Consider the following 21,663-nt stretch of genomic DNA (forward strand, 5'->3'; position numbering starts at 1 on the left):
GATGTGCCTGTCTGCTGAGGCAAGCAATGAATTTTCCACAGGGCCACCTGAAATTATTCTCCCACTTCAACAACGTACCAGCAGTGGTTGAGACGAGACCAATCACTGAGTTTCCCATGGGAACCTGCCCTGCAGTTACACTTTCAGCAGAAACATATTCCTCCCCTCCACCATTTACCTGCCGTGATGTTAATGGAGACGCACCAATATAGGTCATATTGCCTGCAAAATGTAGGCAACAGGAACAAGTGATGAAATGAGTGAAGATCCAGCCTCCTGGGACTGAGTCTCCAATGCTCTTATTTCATTGTGTAAGCCACATGTGCTTCAATGTCTTTGCACAGAATAGCAGCTACAGCATCACCTACCTCCTTCACTGGCTGCTTAACTACAGGCCCCGTGGCCACTGACACTTTTGGCAGAAGAGCAGCATGCGGGAGCGCGTTATTATGTCGCTGGAATGGTAAATGCAAGCAGTTAAGACAGCCAAGTATGTCCTGACAAGATCACTTTTGTTTAGCAAACAGGTAAACTCCCTCACCTGCAGAAACACGCTGCAGGTTGGCACAAGCTTTAGAGGCTGCAGCTTGGCGCGAGCTTGAGAGGCAAGCTCAAATGACTAACGAGCCACCAAGCAGGTACCCCAGGCTGAGCAGGCACCATCCAACGTGGCACTGCCTCTCCTGCCTCCCAGCAGCTCTGTGGCAGCAGCCCACTGCTTTACTGACTCCCTTTCCTTATTATTTCCTTATAGATCCGTCCCAGTGCTCCCTAATGTGCACCAGGCAGGTATGGCACTTGGATGTCCCCTCACCCTCACGGTGCTGCCGCCTGGCTGCCGACCCCTTGACCGACTTGCRTTGCCCACAACGTGGGGAGTGCTCCTCCACCAAGTGGCACCCAGACACTCTCCCTYAGCACCGGAGCTGGAGATCGGTCTCCTCACCAGTGGGAAACTCATGGACYCAGTGGGTCCTTCAGCTTCCCAGTCGTTTCTTGCGTTTTCACATCAGGCCACTGGCCAAAAATACCCTGTATCATCAAAATCCCTTTGGGATGGTGCAGCCACTGCTTCCTTCCTCCTAATCGCAGTGCAATTAGTCCTCAATCTCCAGTCTTCAATCACAGCAGCAACTGGAAAGCTCAAATCTGTGATTCCCTGTGAATAGTCTGGATGTAAAATTGGTTTTTGTCTGCGGTATCAGCCAAGGGTCTTGCACTACATCCATCACCATGTTGCCTATCCCCCATGCATCACCTTCTCCTTTGCTTCATAGCCAGCACGTATAGATACCTAGTGCATATTTTAGGGCCTATGTACAAACCTCAGACATTTCAGAAGGCCAATGCCTGGGGGAATGTCTGGCATGCATTTCTCAACAGGAATCTGYGATGCACTTGTTACTTACGTAATTTTACTGCTTGCTATACAGGCTCCAGTGGCCTATGARCAGGGTGCAAAGAAAGGGTAAAAATGGGGAACACACAAGCACAGAGATGAGGTGGTGGGACCAGGGAATACTGGTTTCCAGCGCCAGAGCCAGCTGCAGRCTCCTGGCTTGCACTGCAGGCTCTGCCAGTGCTCCAGGTGCCACAGGGAGTGCACAGGAGGCTTTACAGAACAGCTCCATAATCCTGCAATTACTGCAGCAACCGCAAACTGCCCAGTGCAACTGCAACATGGACCATCTAGAAGTGCTCAGCTCCGGGTGACTCAAAGCCCTCACTTGACTTTGGAGGCACCAACGGTACCATAGGCACAAACTGTGCAATCTATTACGTTTCAGAAATGTTTGCAATCAGTTAAACGGCCTCATTCATAATTGAAACACCTCAGAGCAAAAGACAGCACTATCAGTTAGAGTGAAAGGGGGATGCTGAGTGAGAGAAGAGCAAAACCTTTCACCAGCRAATGCCCCTTGCACAGGCAGAGGCACTGCCAGCAGGGGCAGGAAGCAGCTCCAATACTCCATGYACTAACAAGCTCACTGGAAGGCTTGGATAAAATTTACTCTTCTTTTTAACTTGTGGTGGCCTTTTCTGGTAAACTGAGGAAGGCTCAGAGAAGAGTTACAGGATGGATCAGAGGGATGCAAAAACTTGGACAACACTGAAAATGCCAGCAACTGTTATCAGTTTTCTACATCAAATAGCAAGTTAAGAGAGGGCCCAATCACTGTGGGGAAAAGAGAGTTTTGAAAATGTGCTCATCACTGTGGCATTTAAAGGTATAAACAAACTGACTGGAAGTTGATGCTGAATAAAATCAGACTGAAAATAAAAAAGTACATTCTCATCAGCCAGGGTAATTAACCTTTAGGACAGTTTACTGCCAGTTGTGCTGTTTTACTCATTCCTGGAAACATTAAAAAAAAATGGATGGAAATTTTCCTAAATGATTTCCTAAATGTACAGCAGAGCAAACTGAACAGGATGCTGCTCAAAAAAGCTAGAAGGCACTTTGACCCGTTTTCCCTCTCCTCCCAGCTTACCTGCGTGACTAAGGAGCCCCTGGAGAGCCACGGGTATAATGCTGTCAGCTGGCCAGGGGACCAAACGTGGATGCAATTTCTGGGGRTTCCTCCTATGCTACACGTCAGGAAGGAATATTCCCAACTGATATTTATTGCACCTTTTTTATATGTCATTTTGTTCCAAGCTCTGCCCTAGCTGTCAGAGCCACTGCTTCCTTTTTCTGTCCTTTCCACCTTTGCTTCTCTCTTCCTGATATTTGTCCCCTTCGTTCTTGCTCTCTCGCGCTTCTCCCACACAGCTGCTCTTTCCTCTTGCGCTCATTTACCCGCAGGGCTCGTCCCAGCTCCCAGCTCCACACAGCAGGACAGYGATTTGAGGGGAACCACAGAGCCCAGCCCACCAGGAGCTCCCCTCCCACTGGCAGGGCTGGGAACAGGGCGAAYTAAGGAGGAGAGGGCATCCTGTCCTCTTCTCTGTACAACAGAAAAGCCTGATCCCTACCCACAGCTATCACAGGATGGCACGCACTGTAATATGCAGCTCTTGGGCCAGGAGAAGCTGCACATCAGGGCCCAATCTTAGCCCCACGTTTACCACRCAGCCTGCAGCCATGTCGTTCCCGTTTCTGCCTCCCTTTCCTCTGCAGCAGAGCCACAGTAATGATATATCTCCAGCTCCTAGGCAGGAGCATTTTCAGGATCAATTACCCGGCGTTCATGCAAAGCTCTGTGGACAGCAGCCTCAATACAAGTAGTAAGTACTATTATTATTACTCTGCTTCAGATGGTTACAGCATTGGCATTTTCCAGGCATGCACCATTAACAATTTACTAAGATAAATGGCCCAGGAACCCGAAAATACATTTATGACAACTACCTCCTGCTTACCAGCACTCATTCAGCCAAACAAATGACACCCCATTGCTCAATGCACAGCTACAGCAACGCTTGCATCTCATATATTCCAGTGTGCACCCAAACACAGGCACACACACACAGAGCTGGAGGGAAGCCAAGATACCTCATTTAATGACATAGAAGCCAAGGAACTTTCCCAGCCTCCAAATCCTGCACTGGGAGCAAGGGAGCACGGAGCACACGAGGCGCCGTGTGCCATGCCAGGAGCAGCTGCATAAATCACAGGCTGGGAAGTGCACAACGAGGCCTTCAGAGAACTTACTTGAGAGCAGTTTTGTAGTGGTAGATAGCTTCAATGTTGCGTCCCTGGTCTTTCAGAAAATTGGCATAGTTGTAGTGCACCTTGGCGTTATGGGGTAGAGTCTTCACTCCTGAGCTGCAAATGGGAACAGAAGCAGGAACAGGTTAGCCAGCCGGGTTACCTCCTCTTCCCTGAGGTCTTTCTTCTGCTCGTCATTGCTCCCTCCGAAGAAAAATCCACTGCTCTTCAGCTGTGGTTCACTCACGCTAACAGAACTGATGTTACAAAGCCCAGCTTGCCCCACACTTGCCAAATGTGCAAACTAGTTACATGGCAAACCATGTGTTCCCAGTGGGACATACCCACATGGCAGCAGCTCCCCTCCRCTCTCACCATCACAGACACCTCAGCTCCATTCCTGTGGCCAGATGTGACCAGGGACATTTCAAAGTCTGGATGATTAAACCGCAAGGCCCTAAAAACCCTCATACCTAGAGGGCAAGTACGTAGTGCTTTCAAAAATGAAGTCAAAACAACCTCCCTCATCTCTGCCTCTGCTGAAACTGGAGCATCAGGAAGTTCTTCAGGAAAATCTGGGGGAGAAGGTATCTTTTCCACGTGCACCAGCCACCACAGGGGATGTGTGGCTTTCTCTGACTACAGAGCTAGCGCTTCTGCGCTGCACTGAGCAGAGTGCCCAGGAGGTGCGTTAGGGTCTCTTGTCCTAATTTACCCTAGGTTACAGGTCATATGCTCCCACATTATAAAATATTACTGTGCTCACGTAGCTATACAACTGCCCCATCCCTCCTCTTCCTCTTCTAGCCATGTAGATTGAGCTGGATGTTTGAAATTAATGAGGGCATAAAACCTTTTCTTTTTTCTTTTTTTTTAAAGGAAGAAGAAGAGCTAGCAAATGCTTGTTAATTTAGAGCACAGAAAGCAAGGCATGCCTTGCAAAGCTAGAGAAAATTCTGTTCTGCAGCTAGAGACAGAGGAAATACTCTCAGGAGCACATACACCATGGAAACATTTCCTCTGCAAGAACCCCAGGAGGCTGCTACTCCATTTAACGGGGGAATACTTTCCAGCATATAAACACGGTCTCTCCAAGGTAATAGGAAATATGTCTGGATGAACTTGTTCCTGTAAATCCATGGAGGAAGCACCATGGCTTGTTCCCAGGGAGCAGGCAGGTTGCTGCCAGCAGCTGCCTTCTTTCCTCCCACCATTTCCAAGCCCCTAATCTCAGGTAGGAACTGCAGGCACCAGGAAGTTCTCCGGTCTTTTTGCCTTGCCTTGTTTCCCTCTGCTAACCAAGAAAGTAACCAAGAAGAGAGAGGGTCACCCAGAGCCTCTACGGAGCAGCGCAGACCACGAAGGGGCTGGCGAGGGAGACGAGCATGGCCACGGCTGCTGAAAACCTTTTCCAGGGGATTTCCTTGGAAAAACAGAAAAGGGGGGTTGGGGAGAGAGTCTCAGCAGCACCACAGGCTCTGCCTATCTGCATCCAGCAGGATGGAGCGTGGCCAACATCTGCTTGCAGGAGGTGCCCAGGGCTGCCGCGCGAGCCCAGCACCACAGCCAGCGCCGGCCCACGCGAACCAAGGGCAGCCCTTGCATCTGCCTTCCCCATCACCAGGTATTTCTAAGTTGCTTACTGGGAGCGCTACAGGAGCAGGACATTTTGTGACTAATCGCTGAATTAAATCACTTAATTGATGCTATTCTTAAGAGAATGATTTTCTGTATTAGTTTTCACAGAGATATACGGCACCAGCAGCAAGTAATGTGTGACTGCTGTGGTTGTGTTAATTTCTACTGGCCTTGGGAGCTATTAACTGCACACTTACAACCTCTGGGCATTCCTGGAATATTAATTCTTGTACAGAAAGGCCTTCATATGACATCAGCGTGTTATAGGCCAAGACACAGGCTCAGGGCTGCTGCTATCTCAGAGCGATGTGCAACGAGCTCTTGGCTCTGTTACAGCCCCTGCTGAAACAGAGCAAACTGTGTTAATGGTGAGCAGCACGAGTATGTCAATCCCAATGAGACCCAGCTTTAACAGCAAGATGCATAATTTTAAACACTTTAATTTTTGACTGCACTCCTTTAAAGAGAAAATTAATCACACCAGTCCCATTTATTAAAAAAAATGCGCTAATAAAGCTTCTTATGCGTGCCTTTTTTGGCAGTGGGCAGCAGCACTGGAAAGACTGAAATTGGTTCAGTTTGGGGCTTTTAGGATGCTTTCTCTCTCCTACTCCCCTCCAGTCGCATTCCCTGACCTATTTATTCTTCTCATGGGGGATTTGTGTCTGCCTTTGCAAATACACACATTAATGCCTGATGTAAACTGCTTGGAGTATCTGCTCCAGCAGCTGTAACAGCACACACAGCACTGGATTTACAGGAGGGTTTAGGTAAACACTTCAGCTAATTGATTCTTGACCAGCTGAGAACACTGCTAGCTCATGGCCAGGGGAAGCAAAAATATCCATAACAAAAGCCAAGCGGGAAAGGGTGGAGTACAAATAACAATGCAAAGAACACAATGGCTTTCCATTCCCGCTTCCCGCAAGCCCCCAGCCTCTCCAAACTTCAATCTGTTTTTCCAACAGGCTTTTCCAAGCTCTCCTGCTTCCCCTCTCCCCAGCCTGGCCCACAGGCGTCCTTCCATCGGCCCACGGACCCGAGCACGTCACTTCCCAGGAGCATTTCCTTCCCTCCGGACTTCTGTGACAGCAGTAAGCGAGAGAAATGAAAAGTAAATGCCAAGCCTTTTACGTAACACTTCCTCTCCACGGGAAAGCACGAGCCTYGTAGTCATTATGCAGAGAAGTAAAGTACTCCTGGCATTCCAACCTCAAATGTCATCATTAGTCAGATCCCCCTGAAGATGGGAAATATCTCCAGCCATCCTCTCCGCTATGTCCCTWAGCGCCGGTTCGGCTCTGCGAAGGATTGGTGGAGGGCAGAGAGTTCAGTGATTTTTTGGTGATTTCCATATGAAAAAAAGCTCAGTTTACACGGAAATGAGGCCACTCCTGCCTCAATATGAGCCCTGGGAGACTGAGGAGATCTCCTCTGCTTTGGGAATCACTACTACCAATACAGGTTCTCTACAGCAAATTATTCTCTCAATGACACAAATAACTGCTTTCCTTGACCTCCTATCCTTATACTGACTTTCTGAGATATTAATGTCGGAACTTCCTAAACTATTCTATGAAAGATGCACAAAATGGAATAAGTCATGCTCTTCTCTGCTGAGCTGGCTCTCAGAATTAACAAGGGAACATGGAAAGTAGGTGCCATCTTTGCGGATATTTCTTTTTCCTTTTTTTTGGGGGGGGGGGGAAATTACTGAAGTCTGCAGCATGGCTTGGGAAGGAAGCCTGCAAAGAAAGTGCCATAACTGCCCAGTTCCTTTGCAGGTTACATCTCTACTTTCAGATACAGTCCCAAATGTGGGCTGTACTCGGACATCCTGCTGGAGCAGTGCAAACGTGGGAGCTCCACAACTCTTGGGAAGCCAGGACATCGGATGCAGTGGTGAGCCCACAGCCCTCTCTCCGGTTCCCCTGCTCGAGCTCCTGCCTTGAGACTTTAGCACTGACCATGGCTGAGGCCTGACCTCTTGGCCTGCTAATTTGCTGTGCAGGACAATCCTCAAATACTCAACAACAAACTCCCCTTGCTCACCTGCCAGCACAGGGCCACAAACAACATGGGACTTCGGCAGGTCTATTGAAATAATATGCCTCAAATACCTGTCTCTCTCTGTATATTCGGCCACTTATTTATYACACTCATGGCTCATGAGCTTGCCACTTAGCCCACACACGCACGTTTGCCTCCATACACCGTCCCCTCGAGCAGCATCAGCCTCCTGAATCCCCTCCTTCAGCAGGGTCCTGGAGGCATCTCCACATCCTTCCCTCCTGCCCTTCGTGCTGGAGGGAGCAGGAAGCAGGCAGGGCAAGAGCAGCTGCGAGACAAGCCCCAAAGGCAGCGTGAAGCAGGGAACCGGCAACGCGTGGGATATGGGAACGCCTCCCGGAGAAACCCTGCGTGGCAGGACGGGTCTCAGCCACGGGCAAGGGACTCTGCAGAGACCAGCACTGAAAATATATAGCCAAGGAAGTCCAGGAATGAAATGGACTTGGTACAGAAACCAACTGAGAGCGGGAGAAAAAAAGCATTAGTTAATTAAAACAGCAACCGGGGACAGAAAGAATAAAGAACTAAGATTTTCCCAGTATGCACGTTTTTATAAAAAGAGAAGTCAACACATGGAGACTACCAAGTAGGCTGATTTATGTCTGCTTTCCCCCTTACAGATTTTTTTCTGAGTTTCCTTATTATTTCCTCCCCTCTTTCTTTGCCGTTCCTTATCTCCTCCTCCTGCTCTGCCCCTTCTAGTTTATTGCTCCCCCATCCACTTCTCCCTGCTTCCCTCCTCTCCACAGCATCCTATGTAGATCCTCCTACTCCCACCCAGAGAGGATATCTCCCACTCCTGGAACAGCATCATCTTCTTGCTCTACCAGCCTCCTTTTGCCTTTCCCTACCACCACCAAGAACAGCCCTACCATCCTAGGGATTCCTACTGGATGCATCCTGCCCACCAAATAAAGTTTCAGAAGGACAGCAAGAAGGACAATGTGTTTTAAAAGTGTAGTAAAGAAGGGGAAGGGAAATGAAGAACACTGTTTAAAAAGTGAAAGTCAGAGCTGAAGAAGGAAAGCAGAAAAGAACATAAACTTTGGCAAGTTAAACATAAACCTTGATTAGGCAGAGCAAAGGAGATTTGAGGAACGACTTGCTGAAGACAAAGCTAATAACACAATACATCAGCTACAGGAAACCTGCCAAAGATCCCCTAAGGCCAATAAATGAAGGAGGTCTAAGAGAAGTGCTTAAAGAGGAGAAGGTCACAGCAGAAAAGCTAAATTATGTGTTAGACTATGTGTACCAGAGGGGTGCTCGCTGCACAAGAACTGAAGGATGTACCCGCACTGGAGCCTCTCTTTCCAGGGACCAGTCCCAAGCACTGTCCCAAGCTGAAGTGTCAGTAAAGGAGGCTTTAAAACAAATCAACACCCAGAAGAGCTGCATTCCTTTTCCTCCAGGAAATCAGGGGCAAAAGGTTCCTGATGATGTTGCCATGAACCACACTGCCAAGACCAAAGCTAAGAGCAGAGACTCGCAAAAGGATTTCAGGGTGCTGAAGGCCAGCCAACGAGCGGGCAGAGGAAATTCAGCTCTGATACATCTGATCCAAATCTGCACAGGGGTTGATGTCTGTAAATCAGACATTCCCACTGAAGAAAAGCATATTGGAATTGTTGTGGATAGGGCTGTGAAAACATTGCTCGGTGCTCGCAGTGGTCAGAATAGGCAAGGGAGATTCAGAATTACTAGGAAGAAAGCAGAAGACAAAACAGACAACACTTTTCTGCAGAAATCTCTTGAAATGTGCATGTGATTCTGGTGCCCTTTACCAAAAGGGCAGATTAAAGTTTGACAGGATACAGACAACAGCAACAAAAAGGACCACAAATGCAAAACAGCTTCTGTATGAGGAGAGTTTAAATTTAGGGATTTAAACTGATGGAGAAGGGGCAGTCTCAGGCAAGGGCACGAGGGACAGCCTGGAGGAGCCTGGAGTGTAAAAGCCCAACAGGTAGAGGAAATGTGACAAATTGATGGTCATTCCCTGGCCATTCAAACCACCCATGGGAAAGGCAAATCCCCGAAGCAGGGGATGCCAAACAAGCTCACAAGGCAGAGGGCTCACGACATGGAAAGGGAAGTCTTATTTTGCCTGCTGTATAATTTAATGATGGAACGCAGAGTACAGGATGCCAGAACTATAAATGGACTGAAAAACGTAGTCAGAGTTAGCAGTGGAGGAAAAGTCCACCAGTGGTTGACAGACACATGCAAAATAAATAAATAAATAGCAAGTAAATCCAGATTAAGCTGCAGATTAAAGGACAGGAGGGTCACATCACTAAGGCTTCGCTCGCCTGGGCTCATGTTCGTCTGCTTTGCATGTGTCCAACCAACAGGGAATGGAGGCGGGATGGAAACAAGCGCAGTCACATCCAGCTACAGTGACTTTTTGTCCCGTGCCAGGCCCTGCTGCACCCGCTGTCACCCCAGGAGTGCTCCTCAGCAGCAGCGCTGGCCCTGGCCCTCCTTCCATCTGTCCCAGTTTAACTTCATCTTCAAAGCGGGAGACCAGAGCCTCATGTAATACCAGGGGATGCTGCACCGGGCATATGGAATTGCCATCTTCCCACCCCGCTTCCTAAAGAGCTTCCCAGCTTGGAAGGCCACCCTGCTTTCTCCTGAATGGCTTCTTTCTAGCTCCTTTCTTCAAAGGGGGCGCGGGGCAAGCCAAGAGCAGTCCCCATGGCTGCCACGGGCTAAAGAGTAAACACYGCTTCAGGGGGGACGGGCAATGAATCACGTCAGATGTAAGAGATCCTTATTCCGGGTTTTCCAAACAAATCCCACTACCAGAGCTCTGAATACTTCAACAGCATGTCCCAAAGACTGAAGGGTGGCTATAAAAAGTCATTTCATAGTCTTTAGTGCCAAGTAAATTAAACTTTGCTCTGGCCAATAACTTAGAAAATAAGAGCTAAGCAACCAGTGTGCAATCACCTGTGTTGCTACGATTACTCCACAATTAGACAACTGCTGAAAACAGCTGGAGGCAAATGCAAAGCACTTGCTRGCAAAACAGAAAATGAAACGATCTGTTTCAATGCAAAAATATATAAATGTGCTTGTAAAGAGAGCTGCTTGGCAAAGAGTAATCAGATAAAATGAAATATGGCACATTAAGTTTGGCACCTCATGGCATTTCATTTTTCTCATTAAGAATATCGCTAAGGAAAATTCAATATACTCCATGGTGTTGCTATAGTGTTCTGCAGGGTTGCAATGAAGCTCTGCTGTGCCTTTAATACGGGGAAAGTGTTACATTATTGGTGAATTGACAGAGCTGAAGTTATTTGAAAACAGAGTGTCTTAAAAATACTATTGCCAGAATCAAAGCACATAAAGTGCTACACCACGTTTGGCACAACTGCTTCAGAAAACAGAGAGTGTTATTTTATAATAATCAAAACACTAATCACAACAGTGTATTAATAGCAGGATTACTCCTATTGCTAAAGGAAACTATTTGTTCTGTGTGACAAACTAGTATAGCTTATTTTAAACAACAGAAAAATGCCACCGTGGTCACTCATACCTGAAGAGGGATTCTCTCGACAACCAGATTTCATTCTGTTTCACCGTCTTGCAGGAGAACAGCAGCAGCAGCAAAGCAAAGAGAGTCGGAAGAGTAATTCTCCATTTATCCAACCACGTAGAGAGTTTTCTTAGGCCATGGACGAAAAGAATGCAATATCCCATACTGGAGGGGAATTAAAAAAAAAAAAAAAAGAAACGGTACAAAAAGCTGTTCTGGTTATTCTGGACAAATTCAGTTTTGTATTTATTTTGCAATTACATTTTGGGGAGACTAATTATATATTTTCCGGGATAACAAGCTCACAGCATTTTTCTTCAAGTCACTCCACAATTTCCAAATTAACCTAAATGATATACCCAGATGCCAAAAAGTACAGAGGCGCACATACCACCACGCAGTATAATGGCAGCCTACACCCTGCTCCGTGGAAGGCAGCTGCCTTTCCAGCAGAAAGCTAAGAAAGCAGAATGCAAAAGCAGTAATATCCAGCGGGGCTAAAGCAGCACATGCTGAAGAGCAGGGGAGCGCAACGCTCGGGAAGCTGAGCGGGGAACATCCCGCTTCCATAGAATCACAGAATGGTTGAGGTTGGAAGGGACCTCTAGGGATCATCCAGTCTAACCTTCCTGCTCCAGCAGGGACACCCAGAGCAYGGGGCACAGGGCGGCATCCAGGCGGGTTTGGAAGATCTCCAGAGGAGACTCCACAACCTCCCTGGGGAGACTGTTCCAGGGCTCTGTCACCCTCTCTGTCAAGGAATTTTTCCTTAAGTTCCTGTGGGACATTCGGTGCTTCGGTTTGTGGCCATTTCCACCATGCGGAGCTTTCGGGATGGCGGAGGGGGCAGCGCGGCGCCATCGCCGCCCGCCTCGCACTGGCGCCGCGTGGGCTCCTCCACACGCGTGGCCAGGCCCACAGCGTTGAACGGCGCTGACAGCTGCAAAACGGGAGGGAAAGGGGAGATATTTCAGCTCCATCTTCGCCCTGACTGCTGTGTAGGCCCAGGACAACCCTCAGGTTGACGACATCCACCTGAAGTTACTTAGCACCTGGCGTGGTTTTGGACTTGTAGCCTAGGCCAGGCGGCCACCACTGGAGGAAGAGGGGCAGAAAGTTCTGGAATACGTTAGGGACTATCAATAYGCTGAGGGAAAAAAGAGAAGGGAGGCGGTTCCCAGACACTGCCTCGTCTTCTSTTCCCACTGGCACCATCCGAGGGGCCTGCGCTGCCCGTGCCCTGGCCAAAGGCCCTTTCGTTTTTGTGCCCGGAGATCCAAGGGTGCCCTCCATGAACACGGAGGAGAGACGCCTTAACCCCTGCTTTGACCAGTGCCTCTTCTGCCCACATAGGACTCTAGGGAGGTATAGGCAGAGGGGACAATCTGGGGAAAACATCACTTCCATGGCTCATTCAAAGCTTTTCCAGTATCGTTTGGAGGCTCCCCCCGTTTTTCAGAACTCACATAGTTTTGTTTTGCGTTGTTTTCCACAAATTCTTTTGCACACATGTTTATCGCACCTACATTAATTGCAAGCAGGCATTTGGAGCTGCTAACTGAGATGCTGGTGCCAAACAATCCACCCTTTATAGCTATTGAACTCTGCTTTAAAATCTCTGTAAAGCTAATCTTGGTAATAAGCACTCCCTTTCCAATAAGAAATGCCTCAAAAAAACCTGCAGACTGTTTTCACTCTGTTATTTTGCCTTTCAGCAATTTAATCCTTCCCTTGGAATTAATTACCTGACATAAACATTATTTGATGGCTTTAACACAAAGTTTTCAAAGGAAGTCGCCCACACCTTCCGTTTTYAAGGATGGGGCCTTTTCAAACAGAACCATGGATGATGCCCAGAAAACAAAAAAATGCAAACGTCAATGTCTTGGTATTTACACCRAATGCTGCCCCGGCTGTGGCGAATTTCTGCCTTAGCAGAAAGCTCCATGTGCTTGTCCCGGCACAGCCAGCACTGCATTACAGCTTATCCGGCCATTGCAAAAGCCTAAGATTAAGGAGTAATGCTAAAAGGACCGAGCTAAAGCACAGCTTACACTTCAGTAAGTTTTGCTGGAGGCAAATGGGACAAAATGAGGACGGAGCTGTAGGTGCTCATCACTTACAAGCTAAATAGGATAGAGATAAGTGTACCTATGCTATGAAGTGCACAGAAAGAAAAGGAAGAAGAAAAGGATCAGAAAATGGAAGGCAGGTAAACACTTCTATTTTCAGATAGAGCCTAGGTTTGTCTTATAACATGAGACAATAATTTCCTGTCATTGATGATGAAAAAGGAAGGGAAGGACAAGGCTGCATTATCTTGCAAGGGACATGTCAGCAGAGGTGTCAGGTACAGCTGCATCCCTTTGCAAGGCTTCTTTTGCAACAGGGATATTTAAACCCTATCACTGGCTGAGGTGAAGGAGCAACATTCCTGTCTGCAAGACTTTTCCAGACCAAGGACTCCTGATTCACTCAACACACTCCCGTGTCCCTGGCTGCCAGGAAAGTGGGTGCATGTGCATGATTTCTGTGTCCCAGACTCCCTGCAGCTCCCCTAGACTTACTGCAGTGTAAGATTCATTTCTATTTTGGGGTTAAACAATTATGATGGAGTCAGGCAAACGGGCACTAAACAGAATAAAACACAGAAACAATCATACCAAAGGGCTGTGCATCCATCAAAAAAAGCTACTGCTCTTGTTTCATATTCCYCTAATTCCATACTCCCTCATACCCTACAACCCACTTGCTTCGCACTAGACTAAATGCTCCTGATAGCGGAATTAACTTCAATATTGAAACCATACAATTTTGAAACAATAAAGCACCAAACTTGTTATAATGGAGTCACTGCAATGGAAATCTGTCCCGACATTCACTTGACCTGGACAGATAGGGATTAGAAATCCCACGAACAATGTAGGTAGGAATTCTGTCACRGAGGGAAGGGAAAGGGAAAAAGAGAGCCTGCAAATTTTACCTGCTTTCTTACAGAAAAGAGGCTGATGACACCCTGCTGTGTCTGGATTTGYCCATCTACATATTCAATCCCAGTAAGTTTCCAGCACTTTTGTCGGGGGGGGAGGGGGGAGCCTTCCAGATAATGAAATTCCCACGCCATCCCAGCAGTAAATTGGGAGACAGCAGAGCACCCCACCAGGGTTGCACTAAGGGATGACCAGGGTGGACATCCCATCTCTCCACCCAGGTGACTGCCACTTCCATTGGGGAGTCCCAGCAAATGGCAAGGAAAATGTCAGTAAGAATTTCTACCATCACAGACATTTCAGTACTCAACCAGAAGAAATAAATTCTCTGTATTTCACTTGTTCCGGAACTCAAAGAAGTTGAAATACAGGGAGCTGTTTGAAGCTTCCCTGAGTTTTGGCAAGTTGGTAGCAGTCCAGGCACAACTGAGTTGACAGGACAAGTACAGGTGAGACTGCACTTACAGTAACTTTGCAAGTGTCTAAAGAAACTTACTATGTGGTTAGCTCTGCCATAGCCGTGTCATAACCTACAAACACACAGAAGAGCGTTTCAAATATGTTGACCCTTCTTCTGCACATGCTGGGGGACTCCATTCTGTACTAAACCTCAGAGCTGGCTTGTGAGGAGATCAGTTTTCATATGCATTTAAGACAAAATAGAAATCACTCAAAAGCATCTTTCATCAAAGAGACAGTTTCCCCCTGAAAGATTTACTCTACRAACTCCATCCTGGACATCTTTGTGTCCAGATGCCCCAGCCTGTGCCCCTATGGCTGTAGGCTTGTGGGTTGGATTGACTTGGACTCTTGCTTGGGACGGGAGCAGGTCGTCTCTCTTGGGAGGCTTTTGTGCAGACCACTATAATGCCGTGCAAAGTACAGACTTTTCTAAAACACTGCACAGCCAAAATGGAAAACAAGCAAAATCCCCAGCCCGCTACTACTTCTCTTTTCTTTGAAATCCATTTTCTACTAAATTACTGTAAAACTGCTAGCTGTTTTTTTTTCTTTTGTGGAATAAGCAGTAGCTTGCTGCAGCCACTGTTTCCCACTGTGAAAAATCCGTGGCCATTTGGCCCCAGGATCAAATGTGAAGCAGGACCGGAGGACCAGGTAGAGGGGTTAACATGTTAACAGCTTTTGGCTCACAATGAGATCGCTCCTTAGCCGCAGCACCAGTGTTGGCAGGAATTCAATGACCCTGCAGGAGGGCTCACACAAAAGCTTCCTGCTTGGCACACGGACCAACAGGCCGATACTTTCATGATTTCTTGGGTTTTTGACTCCTACTGTACTAAAGTGGTACCTTAGGAACGTCCTGAATTACAATGAAGGCAGAGATGGTGCTCRGTAGGCAAACTCTGCGCCCCACATACAAATATTTCTGGCAGAGCGCATGCCCCCAGAGCTGATGAATTTTCATCTATAATTTCTGCAATTTGTTAATATAATTCCATCTGCAAGCAAGAAACTGGGGGAGGCACAAGCAGATGGGAACGAGGTGGCACCAAGACCCCATTTCCCATGGAGTACTATGCATTAAAACAAGACTCTCAAAACAAAGGCCAGGCAGCAGATATATTTGCAAATAGTGCTTCAAGTCATTAGACCACAAATTCAGCCTTGTCTTTGGCCATTACTCCTCCTTTCCGAAGCCAAAGATGCTACTGATGCTTAAACAAGCTTCCTCCCTCCCTGTTTGGACCAGGTTTCTCATTTTTCATCGAAAGACAAAAGAGGCTCTCCTGCATTTGGTGACGGAGTCTCATCTGAGACATGCCGTGGTTAGTGCTGCAACCCAAGACCATCAGGATGTTCTGATACAGCAACCTGCCTATACCCCAAACCATTCTACCTCCTCAGAAAGGGCTTAGAGATCTACTGCTGAAGAAGCCTCCTGGAAACTGAAGTGCTTTAGTCACACATTCGACTGCATTTTGCAGCTTTGGACTTTGCAAACTCCTGCTCCCTTCCACTGAAAAGTGTGTGGGCAGAGCAGAGGAAGAGCTTTAATTTGGAGGGGATGCTCACAGGCACTTCCTAGCACCCACACTGCTCTGCAGCAACGGCCCTGCTCAATTGCACAGCAGCACCAACTATTCCTTATCAACTCAGGTGAGGCTGCAAACTAAGGAGTTAAAGAGAGTGATAGAAACTCCACATAAAAGCTGCCCTCCTTCAGTTTTTAATGGTTATTTGGAGGATGTCAAAACTTGTCAAGTCTTTTTCTTTTCTTCTCTTTTTCTTTTCAAACAGGCTTAATCTCAATTGCGTGCAGACAAACTTGGAGTAAATCCACTGTTTTCAAAGCAGTTACTCCTGAYTGCAGCCAGCTCAACCAAGATAAAGAGTCTAGATGCATGCATATCAGGCAGGAAAAAAGCTGTCTGAAAGCAGCCTGTCAAAGCATGGAAGAAATACTGCCTCGTTTAGGGGCTGTTAATGCAACAAAAGGGATTATCTCAAAACTATACTGAGACCAGAAAACACGCTAGGCTTTGCCATTTCGCCCCGGAGGCTCTTTCTGGGCTGCAAACCTTGTTCTTGATTTCTAGCACTTATTTAAGAATGACTCCCCTTCCCCTTGTAAAACTAACCTTTACTTTCAAGCCGCTCTGAGGCACATTTAACCCTTGCATGCATCACTTCAGTGCAGACTTTGCTGCTGTTGCCCTGCAGGGAGAGACACTTTTTCAATCTGCTGCCAAASTCCAACGGGGAACACAAATATTTTCTCCTCTTTCTGAAGTCCTCCACAACTTCCCAGTCCCACATGCAGGTACCAGGTGCAACCCATGTATGCTTCTGGATCACAGCCTGAGCTGAGGAGCACACAGGGACCATGAGGGAGCACCAAAGTCATCTGCAATGAAGCTTGCAGGCAGGGCTCTTGCTGCAGGGGAAAAAGCTTTCTGGGCACATCATCCCTGATGAACCAAATGGCTCTGCTCACACTTCTCTAATGGAGAGTAATTGWTTGCAAAGGGAGAGCTTGGCTTGAGGTTTAGGTTTTCAAAGACACCAGAGGCAGCAGCAGCATACAGGGGTCAGCATGCAGTGTAGGGCCCTGGGATGGAAAAGCAGCCTCATGGCTTAGAAATGCCCTTGTGGTAACAAGGTAATGGGCAGCACGCAATATAGACCTTCCACTGGGTCTGCTGAGTAAAACATCTAATTTCCATCAGGACCAAGAGGCCTTTTACTGGTCTGCAAACGCAGAGAGAACCATTACCATTGGCGGCATATATGTAATTTGGAAGGGTAACTCTTGAGTTAGTGTTCGCCTCTGTCCTCGGCTCTAAATTAAAAGCTACGCAGGTGTATATTAAAGACACACTGTCATGACTGGTTAAGTCATCAAAGTGATTTACATCCGCCAGCAATGTGCCCCTCTATTCAAAATACAATGTTATTAGGAAAAATCAGGGAACTCTTTGTTTCCTTATTAAAGAGAAAAAATGGACTGGAGGTGAATGATTTAGGCAACCTTCAAATTGCCATTTAACATTTGGACACGCTTTCCTTTGCTCCCTTCCAATGTTAGTCATGTGATAAAAGAATTCACTTCATTACAGTCTTAAGAGTCCAAGATTTCACTTTGAACAGATTCCTGTCTGAAAGATTTCCAGGTAATGCAGATCCTTTCTCGCTTTTGATTACTGTACACATTTCAGAAAGAAAACCTTGCTAATAATGGAAAAATCCCATATAATATATATTCCACATACAATTCCACAGGGATTCCACTGAAATTCCCTAGAATGTTATATACTTTAATAGGGAAATGTCTATACAACATAGTTTTAATTAAAATGCTATGACTTTTGGAATTCTACAGTAAGAATATAATTTTCCATTCAATTCTATATCCAAAAACTTCATATAAGAAATCATTTTATATTAAATTTCACAAGGCATTTTCTTAAGGGAACCATATTACCCTGTACATGAGAATTCCTCTTCAAAGTAACATCACCAAGCAGATTATTTCCACAAGATGATATTAACTTCTTAATTTTCGAAAGCAGTATCCTGACACATCTGTATTATTTTCAAGAGCACAACAAATGCATTTGATTTTTTCCTTTAACCTAATCCATCACAATGCAATCAGAAATCCAGTATATCCATTGATGCTTATAATCAACACAAATGTGTGCTTTTCCCGAATCAATTGAACCTGGCCAAAATGCAGCTTGCTTTTCAAAAGCATGTTTTAAATTTAGTTAAAATAATCTAAGCCTGCAGTCTAGACCAAACCCACCCAAGCTAATCTTTTTCAATTTTTCAATTTTTCAATTGACTTTGTCTTTTATTCCTACATCTCTATCACCTTTTGCCAAAATACCTGGCACTAGCATCTCAGCACTTCTTGCTTGCATTAGCAAGGGATGGCTGTCTTGACTTCTCTTGAAGGGTTTAATAAGGGTGAGGAGACCTTCAGGAGCTAGACCTTCAGTTTAGATCCACATCTGGAAGGATCCCATCTCCTTTGGATGGGGATATCTGAGTTGTCATCTGTACTGCACGGATGGGGAGAGAASGTCAGAGTCACCTGCCATAGGCGACAGGGCTGGTGCATCAACCAAAGGCTCCATCAACCAAAAGCTCCRGAGCCGTTTGGGAGACTGTGGATCCCGTTTGGGAGACCATGGACCAGGCACATGGCCCTGAGGGCACAGAGGGCTCAGGGCAGCCAGCTGCCCTCTCCCTTTTACTGGGATTTGGCTGGGGCCAGGACTGGACTCAACTTGAAAGTGGAAGGTTCTTCTGTAAATGACATTATCACTTATCTAACCTAATACCAAAGGGATGCTAAAGGCAAGTGGGAATTCAGGTCCTCTGGCTTGGTTAACATGTAGCTTCTAATGACTTTACAGAGAGAGGTGGCAGAGAAGAGTGAAAATGTGTAACATCACGTAACTGACTTTTGAGAAAATGAAGAAAATGGAGAGCAAATAATGTGCTCCCAGAGAGGAGAACCAGTTAAGTCCCATCCTCAGAAGTAAAGGGGACTTCTGCTCAGGGGCATTTGCATTCATAAAAACTACAAATGATTCCACTATCCATCAGGTTCCTTTTTTTTTTTTTTTTTCCCCCAATTACAAAAGGTAATAATTGGACTGAACACATTACCACAAAGAATCAAAAACATGCTCCACATGAAATCAAAAAATTCCACATGGTCCTAGTTTTGTTATGGCTTTTGAAAAGTTCTAACATGATTACATTAAGTTCTTGAAAAATATGAGGCCTTTTTTTTTCCAGATTCTCAATTTCTTGCAGTTTTTAAGACAGACAATGAGCAAAAAAGTCACATCACATAAAATACTGATCTCATCCCTTGGTGCTAAAGATTAGAGATGCAACAGCAACTTTTGGCAAAATGAAGGGTTGGAGAAAGTGAGGAGCTGGTGAAAAAAGAATGACAACAAGCCCTAACTCTTTCATCTAGGAAGAAAATAATTGTGCATCCTCCAGCTCCATGACTGCAATATGTACCACAATGAGATAGCTATAAGGATCATGCAGGGGCTGCCTACACTTTAAGCAAGGTGGTTGTCCATGTCTAAAATAAACCATGCATCAATGTTTAGGTATGATGCTGCRGAAATAACTTATGACATCCAGCCACAATAGAGTGGCCCAACCAGGGTCCACTGAAACCAGATCAAAGATGAGGAAAGCCTAGAAACTGCTCACCTAGAGAAGGTTCAGTCCAATGAGTTAAACAACCACCCTGCTCTGCTGGTGACAGTGGCTCAGCCAAGCTGTGGATGGAGCACGGGAAGCACCGGGGAGTTTGCGCTGCCCGTCCAGCTTCCCCACGTGAGGGACAACACACTTAAGATCAGCCAAATCACTCGTGGCTTCGAGCAACCAGACACACGTAGCTGTTCTACATTAAAAGCAAACAAACAAAACCCCACTCGAGTATCTGTGGTATTCTGAGCAGTATTATCAAATATCTAGTACTTATAATTACATTTATCTTTCAAAGGGAGAAAAACATCCCATGGTTTGGATGTTTTTGCTGATCCAGCTATTTATTTCAATGGCTCTTTGGAATGCTGTAGCCCCATGGAACTCTAACCTGCTCACCTCTYCTAAGATACATATTTCACACCTCCACCCCTTCCATGGAACAAGTTTTCTCCTCTTTGGAATGAGAAATCAACAACAAAAATTAAAAATTCAAAAAATAAAGACCAAAAAGAATTAATTATCTTTGAAAGTTTTCAGACTTAAGAGATCATTTTAAGTTCTGATTTAGACGAATATATCCTTGCAATCCAAAAATAAAAACTAAATGCACGACATATTTTTTACAAACATTTCTGTTTGGCCAGAGCCAATTAAAGGAAATATTCAACCACTTTGACTTATCTTACATCCAGCCCCCTGAGGCACAGCTTCAGACAGAGGAGGGATTGTTCAAAACACACATCAGCCTCCAGAAAGGCTGACCCAGACATATAATTAGACRCTGAGCAAAAGCTTTTTTCTTGTTCCTTCCCATTTACAACGTCTTCTACATAAATCCTTGGGTCCTTACTTAACTTCTGTGGAAAACAAAATGCTTGACATTTTGCCCAGGTAACTACTGAGCAAAACTGAATCAGGGCTTCATGCTGTGACCCACATTTGCAGTACGTGCAACCGAACAGCCACACAGGCTGATAAAAGGCTACAATTTTAGGATAGGAACCAATAGTCATGAACACCCAAAAGAGGCCCACCCCACAGGTTATGTTGAACCATGAGGTCCTGAGGTTTAGCAACCCTCAGGCCCAAGAGCTTCATGCTGTGGCCATCCCTTGGCTGACCCCCGGGGCAGAGCTGTGTGGGACCAGCCCCTGAGCTGGGCTCCCTTTCCCTCTCCCATCAGCTGCCAATTAGGTGGGTAAGGGCAAAGCCCAGCCCTGCAGAGCWGGACACGTGTGGTCTGAGTGCAGATCGAGACCCGGCGACTCCGACACCCACCTGCTCCGGAGAAACCGTTTCAAGCCCCTGCCTCAGTTTCCCCATTCRAGAGAAAGGAGTTAACTCTCAACCAGCTACTCGGTAGGTCATTCATTTGCAAAGCCCTCAGGGAGCCGAAGAGCATTGCATGCACTATATGCACACGTGTGGATGCTGATGAATTCTCTCAGGTCACACACATCCTTTTTTCTTCTTCACTGCCCCTCCTCTCATTTCCTCAGCAGTCTCATCTGGAGGAGGACGGGGAACTGCTGACGGCTGAGGTATTTTCCGCAGTTGTTGTCCCGAGATTCAGAAACACAACCACTCAGCACAGCCCTGTGCTCAGCCGCCTGTCTCCTTAATAGCTTTGCGCTTTCATGTGTCTCCTCATTTTCTGTTACATGAATTTAAAGCAATCTGAATCTCAAGTTAATTTGAAATGATGCAGGATCCATTAGTTGTGGGTATCATAAACCGAGAGGCAGCTTTCACTCGCTATGCTTTCAGGCTCCTTCTCAAACATGAGCTGGGCTTCTGATAGGAATACAGTCAGCAGGACTTGAGCCCAAAGGCAAGTGGGTATATAACAGAGCACAGGGACAGAGCTGAACCCCATAAGAAAGGTGCAAAAAATCTAACAACTCCTACTCAGCCTGAGCTTAACTGGTGTAAGCGCTCATTTTGTGACAGTGCTTCACTGAATCACAGAACAGTTAAGGTTGGAAGAGACCTCTAGAGATCATCCAGTCCAACCTTCCTGCTCCAGCAGGGACACCCAGAGCATGGGGCACAGG

The 21,663-nt window shown here is 46.4% G+C and overlaps 1 protein-coding gene across 1 annotated transcript in view; it reads right to left on the reverse strand.

Moving 5' to 3' along the window:
- TMTC1 (transmembrane and tetratricopeptide repeat containing 1) overlaps positions 1-21,663 on the reverse strand; it is a 135,526-nt gene that overhangs the window by 30,938 nt on the left and 82,925 nt on the right. Inside the window, exons 10-11 of the mRNA XM_026040335.1 lie at positions 10,911-11,075; positions 3,656-3,769 (exon numbers count right to left, since the gene is read on the reverse strand). Coding sequence (XP_025896120.1) covers positions 3,656-3,769; positions 10,911-11,075 — 279 coding nt within the window. The remainder of the gene's footprint in view (positions 1-3,655; positions 3,770-10,910; positions 11,076-21,663) is intronic.

This window comes from Nothoprocta perdicaria, unplaced genomic scaffold, assembly GCF_003342845.1.
Source record: "Nothoprocta perdicaria isolate Ctin4 unplaced genomic scaffold, notPer1 scaffold_253, whole genome shotgun sequence".
NCBI lineage: Eukaryota > Metazoa > Chordata > Aves > Tinamiformes > Tinamidae > Nothoprocta > Nothoprocta perdicaria.